Genomic DNA, 21,224 nt, shown 5'->3' with positions numbered 1-21,224 from the left:
AATATTTGGAAGTTACTTTGAATCTACATTGACAAATATTGCAATGGTTTGTATCTTCTCTTTTAATCTATGGATTCTCCTTCCATATATCCCTCTTCTTCCCTCCTTCCCTTCCTCCTCTTTTTTCAAACTATAGTTTGTTTGTTTCAGAAATTGAATTGCTTGCCTTGTTGAGCTCCTCAGTGACTGAACTTTTGCTGATTGCATCTATATGGTGTATGTTATTTCTTCTGTATTTCTAGTAAAGTATTAGTTTATTTACTTTCAGATTCAGGTTCTTTAGCAAGGTTGATTCATAGATGGTGCTGTATCTTTCTATCAGGAAGCACCATAATACTGCACTGTTTTTCTCTTTGTGATATTAACAGCCATTTGTGCTCAAGGCCTGATCCATGAATTAATTATAGGTTTCAAAATTGGGTTAATTCCATCATCTCTTCTTTATAAATTAGAATGGTCTAATAAAAAGAAATTTACCCTCAACTTCTGATTGGTTACATTGTGATACAGATATTTAAGAATAGCAGACTGATGCTTAATATTTTAACATCATTTATTAGTTTTCAAAATAATAAATTATTTCAGTAGCATCTTCCATACATGTGTGCTATGTCGCTTCAGTCATGTCCAACTCTTTGTAACACTATGGACTGTAGCCCACCAGGATCCTCTGTCAGTAGGATTGTCCAGGCAAGAATACTGGAGTGTGTTGCTATGCCCTCCTCCAGGGGATCTTGCCGACCCAGAGATCAAACCTGACTCTCTTGCATTACTGGCAGTTTCCTGCATTCAGTGGGATTCTTTACGCACTGACCTACCAGGGAAACTGTCCATAATGCTATTACTGTGCTTGTTTATGCTGAAATAAACAAGCACAGTAATTATATACTGTGCTTGTTTGTGCTTGTTTATGCAGCTCTAGCAGGTGAGAGCCCCTTCAAGATAACTCTTGAGTCCTTTTTGACACAACCCTATTGATTTTTGTTAGCTTTCTTGTTAACTGAGAAGCTTATTCTGTACACATTCAGTTGTTTTCAGCCAATGAATTTCATTGGCATCTTTGAAAAGATGAAGTGATATATATAGTTGGACCTATTTCTGGACATGCTGTTTTGTTTCATTGGTCTGTTTACCCTTATGTGAAAACAGTATTCTATTAATTACTTTAGCCTTATAATAAGTCTTGAAATTTGGCAGTTTGAGTTCTCCAACATTAATAGTTTTTCTAGGTTAACTTAGTTGTTCTAGGGCCATTGCATTTCCATAGAAATTTTAATTTTTAATTGAAGTATAGTTTATTTACAGTATTATGTTAGTTTCAGGTGTAAACATTATTCAGGGTTCTTTGTAAATTATATTCCATTATAGGTTATTACAAGCTATTGAATATAATTCCTTGTGCTATACATCAAATCCTTGTTGTTTTATCTATTTTATGAATATAGTTTGTATCCATTAATCCTATATTAATTTGTCTCTCCCTTACTCCATCTCCCCTACGTAACCGTGTTTGTTTTCTAAGTCTGTAAGTCTGGTTCCGTTTTGTAGAGATTCACTTGTATTACCTTTTAGATTCCACATATAAGTGATATCATAAAGTGTTTGTCTCTCTCTATAGCCTTTCCTGGTGGCTCAGAGGTTAAAGTGTCTGCCTGCAATGCGGGAGACCCAGGTTCAATCCCTGGGTCCGGAAGATCCCCTGGAGAAGGAAATGGTAACCCACTCCAGTATTCTTGCCTGAAGAATCCCATGGACAGAGAAGCCTGGTAGGCTACAGTCCATGGGGTCACAAAGAGTTGGACATGACTGAGCGACTTCACTTTCACTTTCATATGACTGACTTCACTGAGCATAATATTCTCTCTGGGTCCATCCATGTTACTGCAAATGGCAATATCTCATACTTTTCATGGCCACATAATATTCCATTTTGTGTGTATGTATGTGTATCTTAAGCCAATCATTTGCTGATGGGCACTTGAATTATTTCCATATCCTGACTATTGTAAATAGCAGTGCTTTGAACATTGGCATGCATGTATCTTTTCAGCTCTCTAGTTTCTACAACTGTCATTTGGAATTTTTGTGGGTTCACCTTTCATTTCTTTTTCTTGCTGGCCAGGACTTCCAGAACAATGTTGAACAAAAAGGTGATTGTCTACATCCTGATCTTGTTCTAAAATTTAAGGCTAAGTGATCAATATAAACTAAAATATTAGCTCTAGAGATTTGAAGATAACTTTTAACAAAGGAAAGACATATCCTCTCATACTCCCATTCACTAAGAAGTTTCATCATGAATGGGTGTTGAGTTTTCCCATGTTTTTCCTTACATCTTGGAGATAATCATCTAAATTTCCTTCTTTTTGCTCCTACTGTGGTAAGTTACTTTGACATATTTTTGAATAATAAACCACCTTATGTTCTTGGGATAAACATCACTTATTCATTACGTATTATTTTCTAGTATATGTTGTTAGATTCAGTTTATTTATAATTTTTACATCTTTTGGCATGGGAGGATATTGACTGAATTTTTCTTGTAGTGTCTTGTAATTTTTATATGATTTTTATATGTGAGTGATTCTGGTCTCAAAGTATGAGTTAGGAGATGAGTTCACTCCTCTTCATTTTTCTGGATGAATTTGTGTAGAATTAGTGTAAATTCTTCCTTTGGTATGTTGCATAATTCAGAAGGAAAGTCATTTGAGCCTAGAGTTTTCTTTGTGGAAATGTTTTAAAGTACACATTCCATTTATTAAATAGATATGTTCTTCATATTTTCTATTTGTTCATGAATGTGATTTGGTAATTTTTTGTTTTTGATGGAAAATATATCTCATTTTATAAGTTATTGCTATACCTTTTCATAATTTATTATTTTTAGCATTATGGAAATGGCAACCCACTCCAGTGTTCTTGCCTTGAGAATCCCAGGGACGGGGGAGCCTGGTGGGCTGCCGTCTATGGGGTCGCACAGAGTCAGACACGACTAAAGTGACTTAGCAGCAGCAGCACAGACTCTGTTATGCCATTATCTCTGTGTCTTCTCTTTTTCCTGATCAGTCTGACTTATCAGTTTTATTTAAACTGTTTATTTTCTCTTGTTTTTCTATTTCCTTTTCACTTAGATCTTATTTCTTTTCTTCTGCCTATTAAGTGTGACAAGGTTGTGGAAGAATTAAAATTTTGATACACTGCTGAATAGTATGATATGGTACAACCACTTTGGAAAACAGTTTGACATTTCTTAAAATTAGACATACACCTACCATATGATCTAGCCATCTACTACTATGTATTTACTCAATAAAAATGAAAACATATACTCACAAAAACTTGTGCAGGTAAATTCCTAAATATTTGTAAGTTGCCAAAACTGTAAATCTCAAACAACAGGGGAGTAGATAAAAATAATTGTGACAAATCCATTGCAATGGAATAATTTTTAGAGATAAAAGGAATGAATTTTTAAAACATACAGTATTATGTTGAGTGAAAGAAGCCAGGCAAAAAAAGAATACATACTATATGATACCATTCCTATCAAAATTCTAGAAAATGCAAATAAATCTTGTGTTAGAAGTACAGAGCAGTGTTGTCAGAGAGTGGGAATAAAGAGATAGATGGATTACAGGTGAATGAGAGAACCTTCAGGGGGTTATTATAAATTTTATTTTGGTTGTAGTGATGGCTTCACAGTTATGAGCATATTTTTAAATTCAGGGAACCATACAGTTAAAATAAGTACAGTTTATGTTACTTCAATTATACTTCAGTGAGTTATTTTTAAAAATATGCTGTTTCTCTTTCATTTACTTTTAGGACCCTGTGTAAACACTCTTCAGAGATCTCTAAGTAGTTCAAAGAATATTGCCAAAAAACCTGTACCTGCTGTTGTTTGTCAGCCAGATGCACAAGATGATACTGAAAAAAAGGTATAAAATTATGTCTCAAACTTTTGTATGCTGATTATTAACTTATCTAGTTAACTGTTGCTTCTATGAACCACCTCCTTCTCTAGCATGTTAACTTATCTGTTAGGTATATTAGGGTCTATTCCTGAGAACTGATCCTTTCCCCTATATGTACTGATTTACCTTTGTGCTAAATTCACTATGTAATTTAGCAGAAACTAATCCAAACAATCATTTAGCAACTGCAATGATAATATCTAATATCTATTGAGCATCTGTTGGCCAAAGCCCTGTGGCTTTTTCCAGAAGGAAGAGAAAATGAATAAACTGGTCACATAGGATACATAATCTTCTCTCCTGAGGACTTATTATTTAGGGAAGCAGATAGACACACAAAAAAAATGTTTTACAGTAAGTAAAGAATATGGAATGATACATTTTATTTTGATTCTAAGCAATGTGTTTTTAAAGCATTAATTGGATTAGAATAGTTTGGATTGTACTTCCCTGAAACAAAGCAAATGACTAAAGTTTTTAGAATCAGCCATTAAATAGATTACCATGAATTTAAACAAAGTATGGAATACTGGAAGAAGTGAAGTCACTCAGTCGTGTCTGACTCTTTGCGACCCCATGGACTGTAGCCTACAAGGCTCCTCTGTCCATGGAATTTTCCAGGCAAGAGTACTGGAGTGGGTTGCCATTTTCTTCTCCAGGGGATCTTCCCCACTGGCCACATACTAAACTCAATTTTGAACTAGTGAAATACCTATAGAACTAGTACCTACCTGTAGAAGGTACCCTAGGAAGCTGGTATTAAGTATTGCCCCTGAGACAGTTTTCATGAGAGAGTTGGAAGATTAAAGACAAGAAAATCTGTATTAATTTGGTTGACTGATGGAAGGCAAATCTCTTTAAGAAGTAAAGTTACTAATGAATGTTCTTATCTCTAATGTTGTGCCATTTAGAAAGATGGAAAGGCAAGTGAAAAATCAAGTGTTTTTGATGATAGAGGTAAGAAAATAAAAAACATTTCATAATTGTTCTGTTATTTGTTAAGTACCTAATTATGGTTTCACCATATAGTTTCTCAAGTTGTTTTATTTGATTATAAAAGTCATGGTTATTTTGGAAAATAAAGCATGATATGAAACTATTTCTGAATTTTGATTTTTAAATTAGCCTATATATTTGAATGATTGCTTGATGAGGATGGTTTTTGAAAATTGTGAGGTGTGGGCAAGTTAGAATACCTGCTGTAACTGTTCCAGTGATAAACAGAGTAAGGTACTGACATACTATGGTTCAGTAGGTTACAATACAGAGCACTTCCCAGGAAGGCCCTCGTGTCCCACTGCCATATATCCTCATAGGCAATATATCCTAATTTGTATCTCCTCTTGAATGGAATATACAAAAGCTAAGTTTTTCTGCATGTTGTTAGATTTCTGGAAGTCACCCAAAGCACTTCCATGCATATCCTACAGTATACACACATAGAACATGCTAGAACCCTCCATGTAGTATCTAATGACCACCTCAGATTCAATACAAAAATCAAATTCTTCATCCTCCTGTTTTTACCCAGGCACAAAACTTGACTAATCTTTGACTCTTCCTCTTTCTTAAATTTTGTATCCCAACATTACCAGTCTCTTTCTAACATACCTCCTTAATTCCTCTTCCCCTCTCCTCTTTTCCATTCCCACAACTGCTGACTTTGTTTTGTCCATCCTTGAATATTTCAGTAATCTTTCCCCAACCTCTTCCTCTTCTTTTTAATTTACTATATATTTTGGTATAAAAGCAATTTTCCTAAAACACAGTTTTGGTTATTCCCCTATTCAAGTTGTGAATGGTTTTCCATTGCAGACAGAATGAAATGCAAATTTCCAGTTAAATCTGCCAGTGATTTGTGACTATAGGAATTAAATTGGCATAGTAGTATATGAATTAGGATCAGAGGTTAAGGATCTCAGACTTGGTTTTGAGGGCAGTAGTGAGCCACTGGAAATTTGTAGGCACTGAACATCAACTAAGCACATGTTATTCTTGGTGATACTGCCTTAACTCAGGTGAATCCCTGATTGATGTAACCCAGTGATTGAGCTCAGTCAGCAGGGAGAACATTGAATCAGTTCTTTTCATGAACATTCATCCTTAATCCAGCAATATTATGTTTTTGTATGTAATTGTTTCTCTTGTTTGTCCAGGGGAGCCATATTTCTCAACTCAAGATTCAGTGATTTCACCTCAGAATTCAGCTATAAGAAATTTTCCCAGATCTTCAATGACTTATTTGAATCATTCAAAAGTTGAGGTATATAATATTTCCTTTGCTCCAAATGCAAATAATAAATGAAGTACTATTTTATGATCATCATTGGTTAAAAAAATTCATTCATGAAACTACTATACAGAACAACTTTGCTGCTGCTACTGCTGCTGCTGCTGCTGCTGCTAAGTCGCTTCAGTCATGCCTGACTCTGTGCGACCCCATAGACGGCAGCCCACCAGGCTCCCCCATCCCTGGGATTCTCCAGGCAAGAACACTGGAGTGGGATGCCATTTCCTTCTCCAATGCATGAAAGTGAAAAGTGGAAGTGAAGTCGCTCAGTCATGTCTGACCCTCAGCGACCCCATGGACTGCAGCCTACTAGGCTCCTCCGTCCATGGGATTTTCCAGGCAAGAGTACTGGAGTGGGGTGCCATTGCTTTCTCTGAGAACAACTTTACTCGCTGAAATTAATCATACCATAAAATTTCCCCAAAATAGGCTGCAACATATAGTTCATGGGACATACCTGCAACCTTCAGAGAAAGTATCAGATTAGGCTTATTTGATTGGGCTTTGGATGGTGCTGATAGATTGTTCTGAGACAGACCATCTCTTCCCATTGCCTTTTGACTAATGATTAGTTAATTATTTTTGAAAAGTTACCAGCCAAAGTTCAGGGTGTGACATCTGGGTATAACATAGATACATAGATGCCTTTCTCTGTGGGTTGCCAACTTCCTATCACAGGAGTCAAAAACCACATCTTCCATTATGTTAGCAGCACAGTGTTAACTGGTTGAACTCTTAAAAAGTTAACATGATTTGAAAGAGATTTCAGTATACTGGAAATGTATTAAAATTTTTCTAAATGAATTCTATTTGATTACGGTAGAAAGTAACATCATTCTCTATGTCCTCTAACGCATAATTTTTGAAAGAGTCCATTATATAAATTCATAAATGTGTGATTAATATAAGATGTTTTTCTGTAGCACAGTTTTATTATAAACAAGCAGTTTACGTTTCAATGTTCTGCTGTGTTAATAACCACATTAAGCATGAAAAAGAAATTTTTTTACTAACTCTTAACATCTAAAGTCCTCATATTGCCCAACAAATATTAAAGACTATGTCATTTACTAAAAAAACCAAAACAACAAAAAAATGAAAAACTTCTTTAAATACATTTTATTATTGACCTTTTTTGAGTAATGTGTGTATTCTTAAATTTGCCATCTGTATTTCTTGAAAATGAATATGAAATGTCCACAAATATCTACTTTATTATAAGCAATACCATTTGAATTTTATTATGAAAAGTATTACATCCTGTTTCTAACATGTACAAAGCTTACCACTATCAGAAAATGTATGTCTGATGGTCTGTGTTCAACTCTTAGATTTGGGAATTTAAAAAGTCTATTGTGAATTCACTGATTAGCTCTAGTAATCAACAAATTCAACAAAGTTGCAGGATACAAGGTCAACACACAGAAATCACTTGCACTCCTATATACTAGCATTGAAAAATCAGAAAGGAATTAAGGAATCAATACCATTCACCATTGCAACAAAAAGAATAAAATATCTAGGAATAAACCTTCCTAAGAAGACAGAGAAGCAAGGTCTGAAGCTGTAAAGAGCACTACTGCATAGGAACCTGGAATGTCAGGTCCATGAATCAAGGCAAATTGGAAGTGGTCAAACAAGAGATGGCAAGAGTAAATGTTGACATTCTAGGAATCAGCAAACTGAAATGGACTGGAATGGGTGAATTTAACTCAGATGACCCTTATATCTACTACTGCGAGCAGGAATCCCTCAGAAGAAATGGAGTAGCCATCATGGTCAACAAAAGAGTCCGAAATGCAGTACTTGGATGCAATCTCAAAAACGACAGAATGATCTCTGTTTATTTCCAAGGCAAACCATTCAATATCACAGTAATCCAAGTCTGTTCCCCAAAATGGAATGCTGAAAAGCTGAAATTGAATGGTTCTATGAAGACCTACAAGACCTTTTAGAACTAACACCCAAAAAAGATGTCCTTTTCATTATAGGGGGCTGGAATGCAAAAGTAGGAAGTCAAGAAACACCTGGAGTAACAGGCAAATTTGGCCTTGGAATATAGAATGAAGCAGGGCAAAGACTAATAGAGTTTTGCCAAGAAAATGCACTGATCATAACAAACACCCTCTTCCAACAACACAAGAGAAGACTATACACGTGGACATCACCAGATGGTCAACACCGAAATCAGATGGATTGTATTCTTTGCAGCCAAAGATGGAGAAGCTCAATACAGTCAGCAAAAACAAGACCAGGAGACGACTGTGGCTCAGATCATGAACTCCTTATTGCCAAATTCAGACTTAAATTGAAGAAAGTAGGGAAAACCACTAGACCATACAGGTATGACCTAAATCATATCCCTTATGATTATACAGTGGAAGTGAGAAATAGATTTAAGGGCCTAGATCTGATAGATAGAGTGCCTGATGAACTATGGAATGAGGTTCCTGACATTGTACAGGAGACAGGGATCAAGACCATCCCCGTGGAAAAGAAATGCAAAAAAGCAAAATGGCTGTCTGGGGAGGCCTTACAAATAGCTGTGAAAAGAAGAGAAGTGAAAAACAAAGGAGAAAAGGAAAGATATAAGCCTCTGAATGCAGAGTTCCAAAGAATAGCAAGGAGAGATAAGAAAGCCTTCTTCAGCAATCAGTGCAAAGAAATAGAGGAAAACAACAGAATGGGAAAGACTAGAGATCTCTTCAAGAAAATTAGAGATACCAAGGGAACATTTCATGCAAAGATGGGCACAATAAAGGACAGAAATGGTATGGACCTAACAGAAGCAGAAGATATTAAGAAGAGATGGCAAGAATACACAGAAGAACTGTACAAAAAAGATCTTCACGACCCAGATAATCACGATGGTGTGATCACTGACCTAGAGCCAGATATCCTGGAATGTGAAGTCAAGTGGGCCTCAGAAAGCATCACTATGAACAAAGCTAGTGGAGGTGATGCAATTCCAGTTGAGCTATTTCAAATCCTGAAAGATGATGCTGTGAAAGTGCTGCACTCAATATGCTTGCAAATTTGGAAAACTCAGCCATGGCCACAAGACTGGAAAAGGTCAGTTTTTATTCCAATCCCAAAGAAAGGCAATGCCAAAGAATGCTCAAACTACTGCACATATGCACTCATCTCACACACTAGTAAAGTAATGCTCAAAATTCTCCAAGCCAGGCTTCAGCAATATGTGAACCGTGAACTTCCTGATGTTCAAGCTGGTTTTAGAAAAGGCAAAGGAACCAGAGATCAAATTGCCAACATCCACTGGATCATAGAAAAAGCAAGAGAGTTCCAGAAAAACATCTATTTCTGCTTAATTGACTATGCCAAAGCCTTTGACTGTGTGGATCACAATCAACTGTGGAAAATTCTGAAAGAGATGGGAATACCAGACCACCTGATCTGCTGCTTGAGAAATTTGTATGCAGGTCAGGAAGCCACAGTTAGACCTGGACATGGAACAACAGACTGGTTCCAAATAGGAAAAGGAGTACGTCAAGGCTGTATACTGTCACCATTTATTTAACTTATATGCAGAGCACATCATGAGAAACGCTGGACTGGAAGAAACACAAGCTGGAATCAAGATTGCCAGGAGAAATATCAATAACCTCAGATATGCAGATGACACCACCCTTATGGCAGAAAGTGAAGAGGAACTCAAAAGCCTCTTGATGAAAGTGAAAGTGGAGAGTGAAAAAGTTGGCTTAAAGCTCAACATTCAGAAAACGAAGATCATGGCATCTGGTCCCATCACTTCATGGGAAATAGATGGGGAAACGGTGGAAACAGTGTCAGACTTTATTTTTCTGGGCTCCAAAATCACTGCAGATGGTGACTGCAGCCATGAAATTAAAAGACGCTTACTCCTTGGAAGGAAAGTTATGACCAACCTAGATAGCATATTCAAAAGCAGAGACATTACTTTGCCAACAAAGGTCCATCTAGTCGAGGCTATGGTTTTTCCAGTGGTCATGTATGGATGTGAGAGTTGGACTGTGAAGAAGGCTGAGCGCCGAAGAATTGATGCCTTTGAACTGTGGTGTTGGAGAAGACTCTTGAGAGTCCCTTGGACTGCAAGGAGATCCAGCCAGTCCATTCTGAAGGAGATCAGCCCTGGTTGTACTTTGGAAGGAATGATGCTAAAGCTGAAACTCCAGTACTTTGGCCACCTCATGCGAAGAGTTGACTCATTGGAAAAGACTCTGATGCTGGGAGTGATTGGGGGCAGGAGGAGAAGGGAACGACAGAGAATGAGATGGCTGGATGGCATCACTGACTCGATTGACGTGAGTCTGGGTGAACTCCGGGAGTTGGTGATGGACAGGGAGGCCTGGCGTGTTGCGATTCATGGGGTCGCAAAGAGTCAGACACGACTGAGGGACTGAACTGAACTGAACTGAAGAAGACAAATGACCTGTATACAGAAAGCTGTGACTGATGAAAGAAGTCAAAGATGGCATAAAGAGATGGAGAGATATTCCATGTTCCTGGGTAGGATGAATCAGTATTGTGAAAATGACTATACTACCAAATGCAATCTGCAGATTCAATGTTATCCCTATCAAATTACCAATGGCATTTTTCACAGAACTAGAACAAAAAATTTCATGATTCATATGAATAGCCAGAGCAGTGTTGAGAAAAAAGGATGGAACTGGAAGAATCAACCTTCCTGACTTCAGACTATACTTAAATGCTACAGTTATCAAGACAGTATGGTACTGGCACAAAAACAGAAATATTGACCATTGGAACAAAATAGAGAACCCAGAGATAAACCTACATACCTACGGGTACCTTATTTTTGACAGAGGAGGCAAGAATTTACAATGGGGCAAAACAGCCTCTTCAATAAGTGGTGCTAGGAAAACTGGTCAGCACATGCAAAAAATGAAATTAGAACACTTCCTAATGCCATACACAAAGATATGGATTACTCAAAATGGATTAAAGACCTAAATGTAAGACCAGAAACTATTAAACTCTTATAGGCAAAACACTCAATGATGTAAATCAAAGCAAGATCTTCTGTGACCCACATCCTAGAGTAATGGAAATAAAAACAAAAGTAAACAAGTGGGAAGTAATAAAACTTAAAAGCTTTTGCACAGCAAAGGAAACTACAAACAAGGTGAAAAAACAACCCTTGGAATGGAAGAAAATGATAACAAAGGGAACAATGATAAAGAATTAATTTCAAAATGTACAGGCAGCTCATACAACTCAATACCAGGAAAGCAAACAACCCAGTCAAAAAGTGGGAAAGGAACCTGAAGAGACATTTCTCCAAAGAAGACATACAGATGGCTAACAACCACATGAAAAGATGCTCAACATCACTCATTATTAGATAAGTTCAAGTCAAAACTAAAATTAGAAACCACCTCACATCAGTCAGAATGCCCATCATTGAAAAGTCTACAAACAATGCTGGAGAGGGTATGGAGAAAAGGGAACCCTCTTGCATTGCTGGCGGGAAAGTAAACTGATATAGCCACTAAGGAAGACAGTATGGAAACACCTTAAAAAGCTAGGAATAAAACCACCATATGACTCAGCAATCCTATTCCTAGACATATACCCTAAGGAAATCAAAATTGAAAAAGATACATGTCCCGCAATGTTCATTGCTACACTTTATACAATATCTAGAACATGGAAGCAACCCAGATGTCCATCAACGGATGAATGGATAAAGAAGTTATGCCATATATATATATATATATATATATATATATATATATATACACAATGGAATACTACTTAGCCAAAAAAAGGAACACATCTGAATCTATTCAATGAGGTGGATGAAACTGGAACCTATTATACATAGTGAAGTAAGTCAGAAAGAGAAATGTAAATATAGCATGCTGCTGCTGCTTCTGCTAAGTCACTTCAGTCACATCCGACTCTTTGTAACCCCATAGACTGCAGCCCACCAGGCTCCTCCGTCCATGGGATTTTTCAGGCAAGAGTACTGGAGTGGGGTGCCACTGCCTTCTCCAAATATAGCATACTGACACATATATATGGAGTCTGAAGAGATAGCACTGATGAATTTATATTCAGAGCAGCAGTAGAGAAACAGACATAGAGAACAGACCTATGGACATGGTGGGATGAGAGGAGGGAGAAGGGGAAATATGAAGAGAGTAACATAGAAATTTATAATACCATATGTAAAAGAGATAGCCAATGGGAATTTGATGTCTGATTCAGGCAACTCAAACAGGGGTCTGGGACTGGCTGAAGGATGGGATGGGAGGGAGGAGACATGGGTGTACCTATGGCTGATTCTTGTTGATATATGACAGAAAACCACAAAATTCTGTAAAGCAATTATCCTTCAATTGTAAAAAATTTATTTTTAAAGCCTGTTGTGAAATTCCCGGGCACTCCAGTGGTTAGGACTTGGCATTTCTCTGTTGGAGGTCTGCGTTTCATACCTGGTCTGGAACTTATGATCCTGCAAGCTACACAGTGTAGCCCCCCAAAAAGAAAAAGTCTGTTGCACCTGATTCACTGCTCTCAAACTCTCATATATTCAGAGAATCTGCACTCTGCCTTCCAGCTCTATTTAAACGTTTTTTCTTTTAGTGTTAAAAAAAAAAAGTACCTGTTCATTTATTCCGTGAGTTAGCTTCCTTACTAATCAGTGCACTCCAAAGATAGTTAATTTAACAGTAAATGATATTGTGCAGAAAAGAACAGGCTTGAGACTGCTGACTTTGTAGTGGCTTGCTTGCAAGACTGGCCTGTGGCTAGTGTTTGGGAACTTGGTTTTTCTAACATTCTCTAACTGATATGAAAATTCCCTAACTGAACAGGTACATACATGTACCTAGACTCTGCAGAAAATGTGATTTTTGTTGAACATATGATTTCCTTTTGGGAGGCTAGAATTTCAGATATGCATTAGGCAGAGGATGTCTTCATGATTAACCTTCAATAAAACCTTAAATGCTGAGATTCTAATGGATTTCTGAGGCCAAAACATTACACACATGTACTTTTATTGCTGAAGAAAAGAGCATGTTCAAATGTGTCCTTTCACAGGAGGGGTAAAGCAACTGTGCTTATATTTTCCCAGACTTCTGCTGTCTTTTCCCTTTACTTATCCTATAGTGTATCCTTTTACTATTAATATAATAAATATTAGATATGAATACACTATATTCTGAGTCCCCTGAGTCTTTGCAAATTACCACGTGTGCATAGTCTTGTGGCCCTCCTATAATATAACTATAAATTTGTTTAATTCTATAAATACTAGATGTAATATAGCCATCAAAATGTGTGCCTTTCTTTAAAAAATTACATTTAAGAGAAGTTCTCAAAAATCATAAATCTTTTTGTTTTAAATATATAAATAATAGTTGATCAGATCCTGGAAAAAAATATTTGAAGATATTTGTTTTGTTGTTTGTATTATATAGAAGGAGATAAATGTTGACTGGAATGGAAGATCCAAGAGACCAAGCCTGTTTTGCAAACCAGGTAAATATCAACAGCTCTTGAGTAAATCATGCAGTCTGTTAATTCATTTTTTCAACTAACATTTATTGAGCTCCTGATTCATGCCAAGTATAGTGCTAAAGACTGAAAAAAGAAAATCCACAGTTCAGTTATAGTGTAATAAGGAGATAGACATGCCAATAACCACAACCCAATAAGGTAAGTACAATAAAGAAAGAAGGTGTGCATACATATCACATATAAATATATGTAATATATATATGTAAAATATAAAGAAGACAGTGCATAGGTCTACCTAGGGTCCTCAGAGAAGCCTTTACAGAATAGGTCATAATTAAGACATGAAGGAGGAGAAGGAATTTTCTATTTTAATTTTGAGAAAATTGATACTTAATATTAATTGTTCTTTCTCTAAATATTGAGTGCCTTTTCAATGGAGAAGTTGCCTTGAATATTGTTTTATTATATACATATATGACACATAAATATGTGAAACATGATATAGATTGGTTCTGTGTGTGAGTTTATTCCTAAGTAATTTTATCATTTTTATAAATATTTTTCTACATTCATGTATAAATAGGTTCCTAATGCTAGAGAAACACAGTAAAGTTTTTCATTTTTTATTGAATTACCTCATGAAAATCTCTTGTTAATTTTAATATTTTTGCTCATATCTCTTTTTTCTTAATAAATAATTATGTGACAAAATTCTTAAAAATTCCCAAGTGTTTGTGCTCATTTTAATATCCTTTCTAAATATAATTACTGGAACTTCCAATATAAGTGGCATGGTAGTTAACAGTATGCCTATTAAATTTGGGGTTTTACCTGAAATAGTTTTGATGTTTCACCATTTAGGATATTTGCCATTGCTTTTGGTAAATATACCTTTATTATCTTTAAATAATGTTTTTCCTATCATTAGGAATATTACAGCTGAAATTATGAATTTATTTTGTGAAATAAAGTCATTTAAAAATCTGGTAATTAGCCTCCAATTAAAATAAATAAATTTATATTTAAAAAAATCTTTTCTAGTACCTATTGATATAATCATGTGATATTTTCTCCTTTGATTTATAAGGATCATATTGATAGATTCTATCATATACTATTTTCATATTTCAGAAATAAATTGCACTCATGTTTTACTTTTGTATATTCTTTAAATTGAAGTAAAACATAATCAGAAAAGATTACAAAACAATATACAGCTTAATGAATTAACAAAGGAAAACACCCATGAAACCACAACATAGGAGAAATAGAACATTGCAAATCTAGTAGAAGGAAAGCCTAGTTATACTCACTCCCAATCAATATTCTCTCTTCTCACCAAATACTGTCATTATCTTGATTTCCGATATAGTTTATATATATATATATATATATATATATATATATATATATATTTGTATATATTAGTGCAGTTCCCTACCATCTTCTTATCAAACCAATACTCCACTGTCCTAATTCCAAAAGCCTTGTAACATATCTTGACATCCAGTAGAGCAAGGAGAGTATCTTGGCCCTTTGCCTTTCCATATAAATTTTCCAAGAATATATTTAAGTTTCCTTTAATTTCTCTCAACAATATTTATGCTTTTGTGTCTTAAATATATCTATTGGATTTATTCCTGAGAGCTTGATTTTTTAATGATATTTTAAAGAGTATCTTTTAAATTTGTATTTTTATATTTATCAATAGTCTAATGAAATAAAATTGTTTTCTATATTAGTCAGAAACCTGGGTAACCTCAATTATTATTCCTAGTAATTCATTTGCAGATTATTTTAGACTTTCTGTATATATTATTGTTTCTTACATGTGTCAATATTTCTTCCTTTTCAACCCTTTATCTATTTTTTTATATATATATTTTAACTGTCTAGTAGCATTAGTGTGTGTTGAACAAGGCAGTTTTTTATTCCCAGGCTGAGAGTGAAAACTTAACAAATATGTCTGCTTATTTTTTTTTTTCTTTTTAGATCTTAGCATATTAAGGATGTTGTCTTAAACTGCTAAGCAAGATCTTTCATTATGATTGGATGTTGAGTTTTTTCCACCTGGATTTTGCTTTTGTTTTACATCTATTGAGATGGTTATATGATTTTTTTCCTTTATCTGGTTAATGAATTGTGTTGATTTTTCAAAATGTTGTTCCAAACTTTTCTTGAAAGAAAGTGCAAGTGTTAGTCACTCAGTCGAGTCCATTTCTTGGTGACCTCATGGATTGTAGCTTGCCAGGCTCCCAAATCCATGGAATTTTCCAAGCAAGAATACTGAAGTAGAGTGGGTTGCCATTCTCTTTTCTAGGGAATCTTCCCAACCTATGGATTGAATTCAGGTCTCCTGCATTGCAAGCAGATTTTCTACCATCTGAGCTACCAGGGAAGCCCAATCTTTTCTTACTTCAAATAATAATCATATGACCATTATGTATTATTTTTCTCTGCACCTGTATTCAGTCTACTTAAGTTTGTTTTTAATTTCTTGCTTCTGTAGTGGTAACAGTGATTAGCTTATAATTTTTACTTCTCATACCTTTTTGACATGGTTGTGCTATTCTCATTAGTGTTTCATCTTTTATTTTCTTCTGGAAGAGCTAGGTAGAATATTGGGATGATTTTTTATTTCCCTTAAACATTGTATAGAATTTATTTGTGAAGCTGTCTGGGCTAGGAGTTACTTTGTTAGGTAGTTCTTAATTACAATTAAAAAAAATTTTTTTTTCATTTTTAAAGTCTGTTGAATTTGTTTTTTAATTTATTTTTAAATGAAAATGAATAATTTTAATGGTAAAAGATACAATTCACAAAGAAGATAGATATCATAAACCATTAGACACCTAACAACAAAGATATATAAAACAAAAATCAGGTATATATACACAATGGAGTATTACTCAGCCATTAAAAAGAATACATTTGAATCAGTTCTAATGAGGTGAATGAAACTGGAGCCTATTATACAGAGTGAAGTAAGCCAGAAAGAAAAACACCAATACAGTATACTAACGCATGTGTATGGAATTTAGAAGGATGGTGGCAGTGACCCTGTGTACGGGACAGCAGGAGAGACACTGATGTGTGGATCAGTCTTGTGGACTCTGTGGGAGAGGGAGAGGGTGGGGAGATTTGGGAGAATGGCATTGAAACATGTATGGTATCATGTATGAAACGAGTCGCCAGTCCGGGTTCAATGCACGATGCTGGACGCTTGGGGCTGGTGCACAGGGACGACCCAGAGGGAGGGTATGGGGAGGGAGGAGGGAGGAGGGTTTGGGATGGGGAACGCAGGTGTGCCTGTGGCGGATTCATTTCGATGTTTGGCAAAACTAATACAATGTTGTAAAGTTTGAAAATAAAATAAAATTTAAAAAAAAAGAAGAAATAAAAGGGAAATGAAAAAAGTATATAATCATGGTGAGACATATTAACATTTCTCTGAGAATATTTTATCTAGTGCAGAGAAGAATAAGAATAGTAGCATCTTGAATGATGTCATTAATTAATAAAATATAATAGATTTATACTTATATTAATCTTATATCCTACACAAATATGTTTAAATTTTGTGTTTCATATATTGTTAACAGAAGTCCATAGGATATTTAGGAAAACTGGCAAAAAGATAAACATTACTAAATTTCAAAAAGTAGAATTCTTTTTTGTGTGTGATTCAGTTATAATATACACATATATTATTTTTAAATTATTTTCCATTATAGGTTATTACAAGATATTGACTATAGTTCCCTGTGCTATACAATAAGCCTTTGTTGCTTGTTACATATCTATTCTTTTTAAATTAGAAATCTAGTATTCTATTTACAGTAAGCCAAACAAGTAGAATCAAAATGCCATAAATGTTTTAGTTAGGCAGAAATTCATAAGTTTTCTAAAATACATATTATACATATTATTTATATATATGTATACAAGAGGTTTTCTGCTACATGTGAAAAGGCTTGAGAAAGAACATAAAAAAAAAGAGGTGGAAAAATTGGAAATCATAAACTAAATGAAATGGGAGCAGTGAATATGAAATAAAAAAGTGAAACAAACTAGATAAAAGTAAAACATCTTGATATAGTCCAGTTGTTTTTAAACATGACTGCTCATTAGAAACATATCTGAAGCCCTGACAAAAGGAAAAGCCATACCTGGGCATTTTTATTTTTCAAAAAATTCCAAGATACTTCTGATTAGCATCTGGATTTTAAAAAGTTATTACAGGTTTTTCTATTAAATGGTAGTTTTGGTGATACAGAATTCTGTTATTTTTCTGTTAACCAGTCATGATACAGTGGTATTGAGTAATAGTTACATAATTGCTGTAGTGAAAATGTTGATCAGTTTTCACAATCAATAGCTAGCCAAAAAATAAAGATAAGTACAATCACAAGCCATAATGGGAACATCATTAACCTAACAATATAAAATAATTACATACAATTTGGGGGGATCAAGCAGAGTGAAGTGGAAGTGAATACATGCACATGTTTTCATCTCCTTAGCCAATCTATGTCTTTTGATTGGTGTACTTAATCCATTTACATTTAAGGTAATTATGGATATATATGGGCTTCCCTGGTAGCTCAGCTGGTAAAGAATCTGCATGCAATGCAGGAGATCCCAGCTTGGTTCCTGGATAGGGAAGATCCCCTGGAGAAGAGATAGGCTACCTACTCCAGTATTCTTGGGATTCCTTGGTGGCTCAGACAGTAAAGAATCTGCCTGTAACGTGGGAATCCTGTGTTTGATCCCTGGGTTTGGAAGATCCCTGGAAGAGGGCATAGCAATCCACTCCAGTATTCTTGCCTGGAAAATCCCCATGGACAGAAGAGCCTGGTGGGCTATATAGTCCATGGGGTCACAAAGAGTCGGACATTACTGAGTGATTAAGAACAGCATATGGATATGTATGATCCTATTATCATTTCCTTAATTGTTTTAGGTTTATTTTCTGTAGATAAGTCTTTTCCTTGTTTCCTGCCTAGAGAAATTCTTTTAGCATTTGTTGTAAGGCTGGTTTGGTGGTGCTGAATTATTTTCACATTTGCTTGTCTGGAAAGCTTTTGATTAATTCCTCCCTCAGATCTGAAAGAGAGTCTTGCTCAGTAGAGTATTCTTGGTTGTAGGTTCTTCCCTTTCATCACTTTAAATATATCATGCCATTCCATTCTGGCTTGTAGAGTTTCTGTTGAGAAATCAGCTTTATGTGAATTCCCTTGTATGTTATTTGTCGTTTTTCCCTTATTGCTTTTAATATTTTATCTTTGTCTTTAATTCTTGTCATTTTGAATATTGTGTGTCTCAGTGTGTTCCTCCTTTTATTTATCCTGCCTGGGATTCTGTGTTTCCTGGACTTAGTTGACTATTTCCTTTCCAATGTTAGGGAAGTTTTCAGCTAATTGCCTCTTCAAGTATTTTCTCAGGTCCTTTCTCTTTCTCTTTCCTTCAGGGACCCCTATGGTACATTTAATGTCCCTGAGGTCTCTTAGGCTGTTTTCATTTATTTTCATTCTTTTTTTCTATATTCTGTTCTGTGGCACTGATTTCAGCCATTCTGTGCTCTAGGGCATTTATCTGTTCTTCTGCCTCAGTTGTTGTTCTACTAATTCCTTCTAGTGTATTATTCATCTGTTTGTTCTTTAGTTCCTTTAGGTCTTTGATAAACATTTCTTGCATCTTCTCAATATATGCCTCGATTCTGTTTCTGAGATTCTAAATCATCTTCATTATCATTATTCTGAATTCTTTTTCTGGAAGGTTGCCTATATCCATTTCATTTAGTTTTTTTTCCTGGGGTTTTATCTTGTCCCTTCATCTGGGACATAACTTTCTGCTTTTTCACACTGATTAACTTTCTGTAATGTGCTTTTTCTTTAGTCACTGTGGGGATGTAGTTCTTTTTCTGTCTGCCCTCTGATGGAAGAGGTTAAGAGGTTTGTGTAAGCTTCCTGATGGGAGAGACTGGTGGTGGGAAAAACTGGGTCTTGCTCTGGTGGGCAGGGCCTTGCTCAGTAAAACTTTTTAATTCAATTATTTGCTGATGGGTGGGGTTTGTGCTCCCTCCTAGGTTTTTTTGGCTTGAGGCAACCCAAGGCTTTATGGTTGGGTTAAGCTTCCCTGGTGGCTCAGAGCCTGCAATGCAGGAGACCTGGATTCGATCCCTGGGTCAGGAAGATCCATTGGAGAATGAAATGGCAACCCACTCTGGTATTCTTGCCTGGAAAATCTCATGGATAGAGAAGCCGGGTAGGCTACAGTCCATGAGATGGCAAAGAGTCCGACATGACTGAGTGACTTCACGTTCTTTTCAATGGAGACCTCCAAGAGGGTTTACACCATGGGAGACCTTTCCAGACTGGTGCCCCTGTTCCTGTGGTGAGCTCCTGCTGAACCACACCTCCACAGGAGACTGTCCAACACCAGCAGGTAGTTTTGGTTCAGTCTTCTGTGGGGTCACTGCTCCTTTCTTCTGAGTCTTGGTATCACAAGGTTTTGTTTGTGTCCTCCAAGACTGGAGTCTCTGTTTCCTCCAGTCCTGTGAAAGTCTTGTAATCATATCCCTCTGGCTTTCAAGGTCAGTTTCCCTGGGGAGTCCTAGTCATTGTGGGACCCCCAAGCTTGGATGCCTGATGTGGGGTTCAGAACCTTTACCAAGTAGGAGAAGTTCTTTGGTATTATTGTTCCCAATTTGTGGGTCACCAACCTGGTGGGTATGGATTTGATTGTACCATGATTGTGCCCCTCATGCTGTCTCACTGACATCTCTTCTTTGTCTTTGGATATGGGGTATCATTTTTTGGTAGGTCCTAGCATCTTCCTGTCAATGGTTGTTCAATAGCTAGTTCTACAATTTAAAAATTTTAAATATAGGATCATTTAGCTGTTTGTCTTGGTGGTAAGTTATCTTTTTCTAGAAATTGAAGTAAGGAAAGCATAAAATTATCCATAGTGTATCATATATATATATATATGTGATATATATATATCATATATATCATGATATATATATCATACAGTGATATATATATCACATGGTGGTCTGCCGCAGGGATAGGGGCTCTGGGTGCAGCAGACTTGGGTATGGCATAAGCCCTCTTGGAGGAGGTCGCCATTAACCCCACCATAGAGCTGCCATAACTTACACCAGACTGGGAAATAGACTCTTGGAGGGTGCAACAGAACCCTGTACACCAGGACCCAGCAGAAAGGAGCAAAGGAGCAGTGACCCCACAAGAGACTATCACAGACTTGCCTGTGTCCAGGAGTCTCCAGCGGAGGCATGGGTCTGTGGTGGCCTGCTGCAGGGTTGGGGACACTGAATGTAGCAGTACATGAGTGAGATCTTTTGAGGGAGGTCACCATTATCTTCATTACCTTCACCATAGTTTGGCCCCAGGTAAATAGCAGGCAGGGAACACAGCTCCACCCATCAATAGAAAATTGGATTA

At 36.1% G+C, this 21,224-nt stretch overlaps 1 protein-coding gene across 1 annotated transcript in view; it reads left to right on the top strand.

Moving 5' to 3' along the window:
- FSIP2 (fibrous sheath interacting protein 2) overlaps positions 1-21,224 on the top strand; it is a 140,842-nt gene that overhangs the window by 47,920 nt on the left and 71,698 nt on the right. The window contains exons 10-13 of the mRNA XM_025273720.3: positions 3,826-3,938; positions 4,886-4,931; positions 6,131-6,237; positions 13,716-13,776. Of these exons, the coding sequence (XP_025129505.3) occupies positions 3,826-3,938; positions 4,886-4,931; positions 6,131-6,237; positions 13,716-13,776 (327 nt within the window). The remainder of the gene's footprint in view (positions 1-3,825; positions 3,939-4,885; positions 4,932-6,130; positions 6,238-13,715; positions 13,777-21,224) is intronic.

Source organism: Bubalus bubalis, chromosome 2, assembly GCF_019923935.1.
Source record: "Bubalus bubalis isolate 160015118507 breed Murrah chromosome 2, NDDB_SH_1, whole genome shotgun sequence".
In the NCBI taxonomy this organism is placed as follows: Eukaryota; Metazoa; Chordata; class Mammalia; order Artiodactyla; family Bovidae; genus Bubalus; species Bubalus bubalis.
Note: the sequence above shows the minus strand (reverse complement) of the source record. Positions and strands in the feature narration are given on the sequence as shown.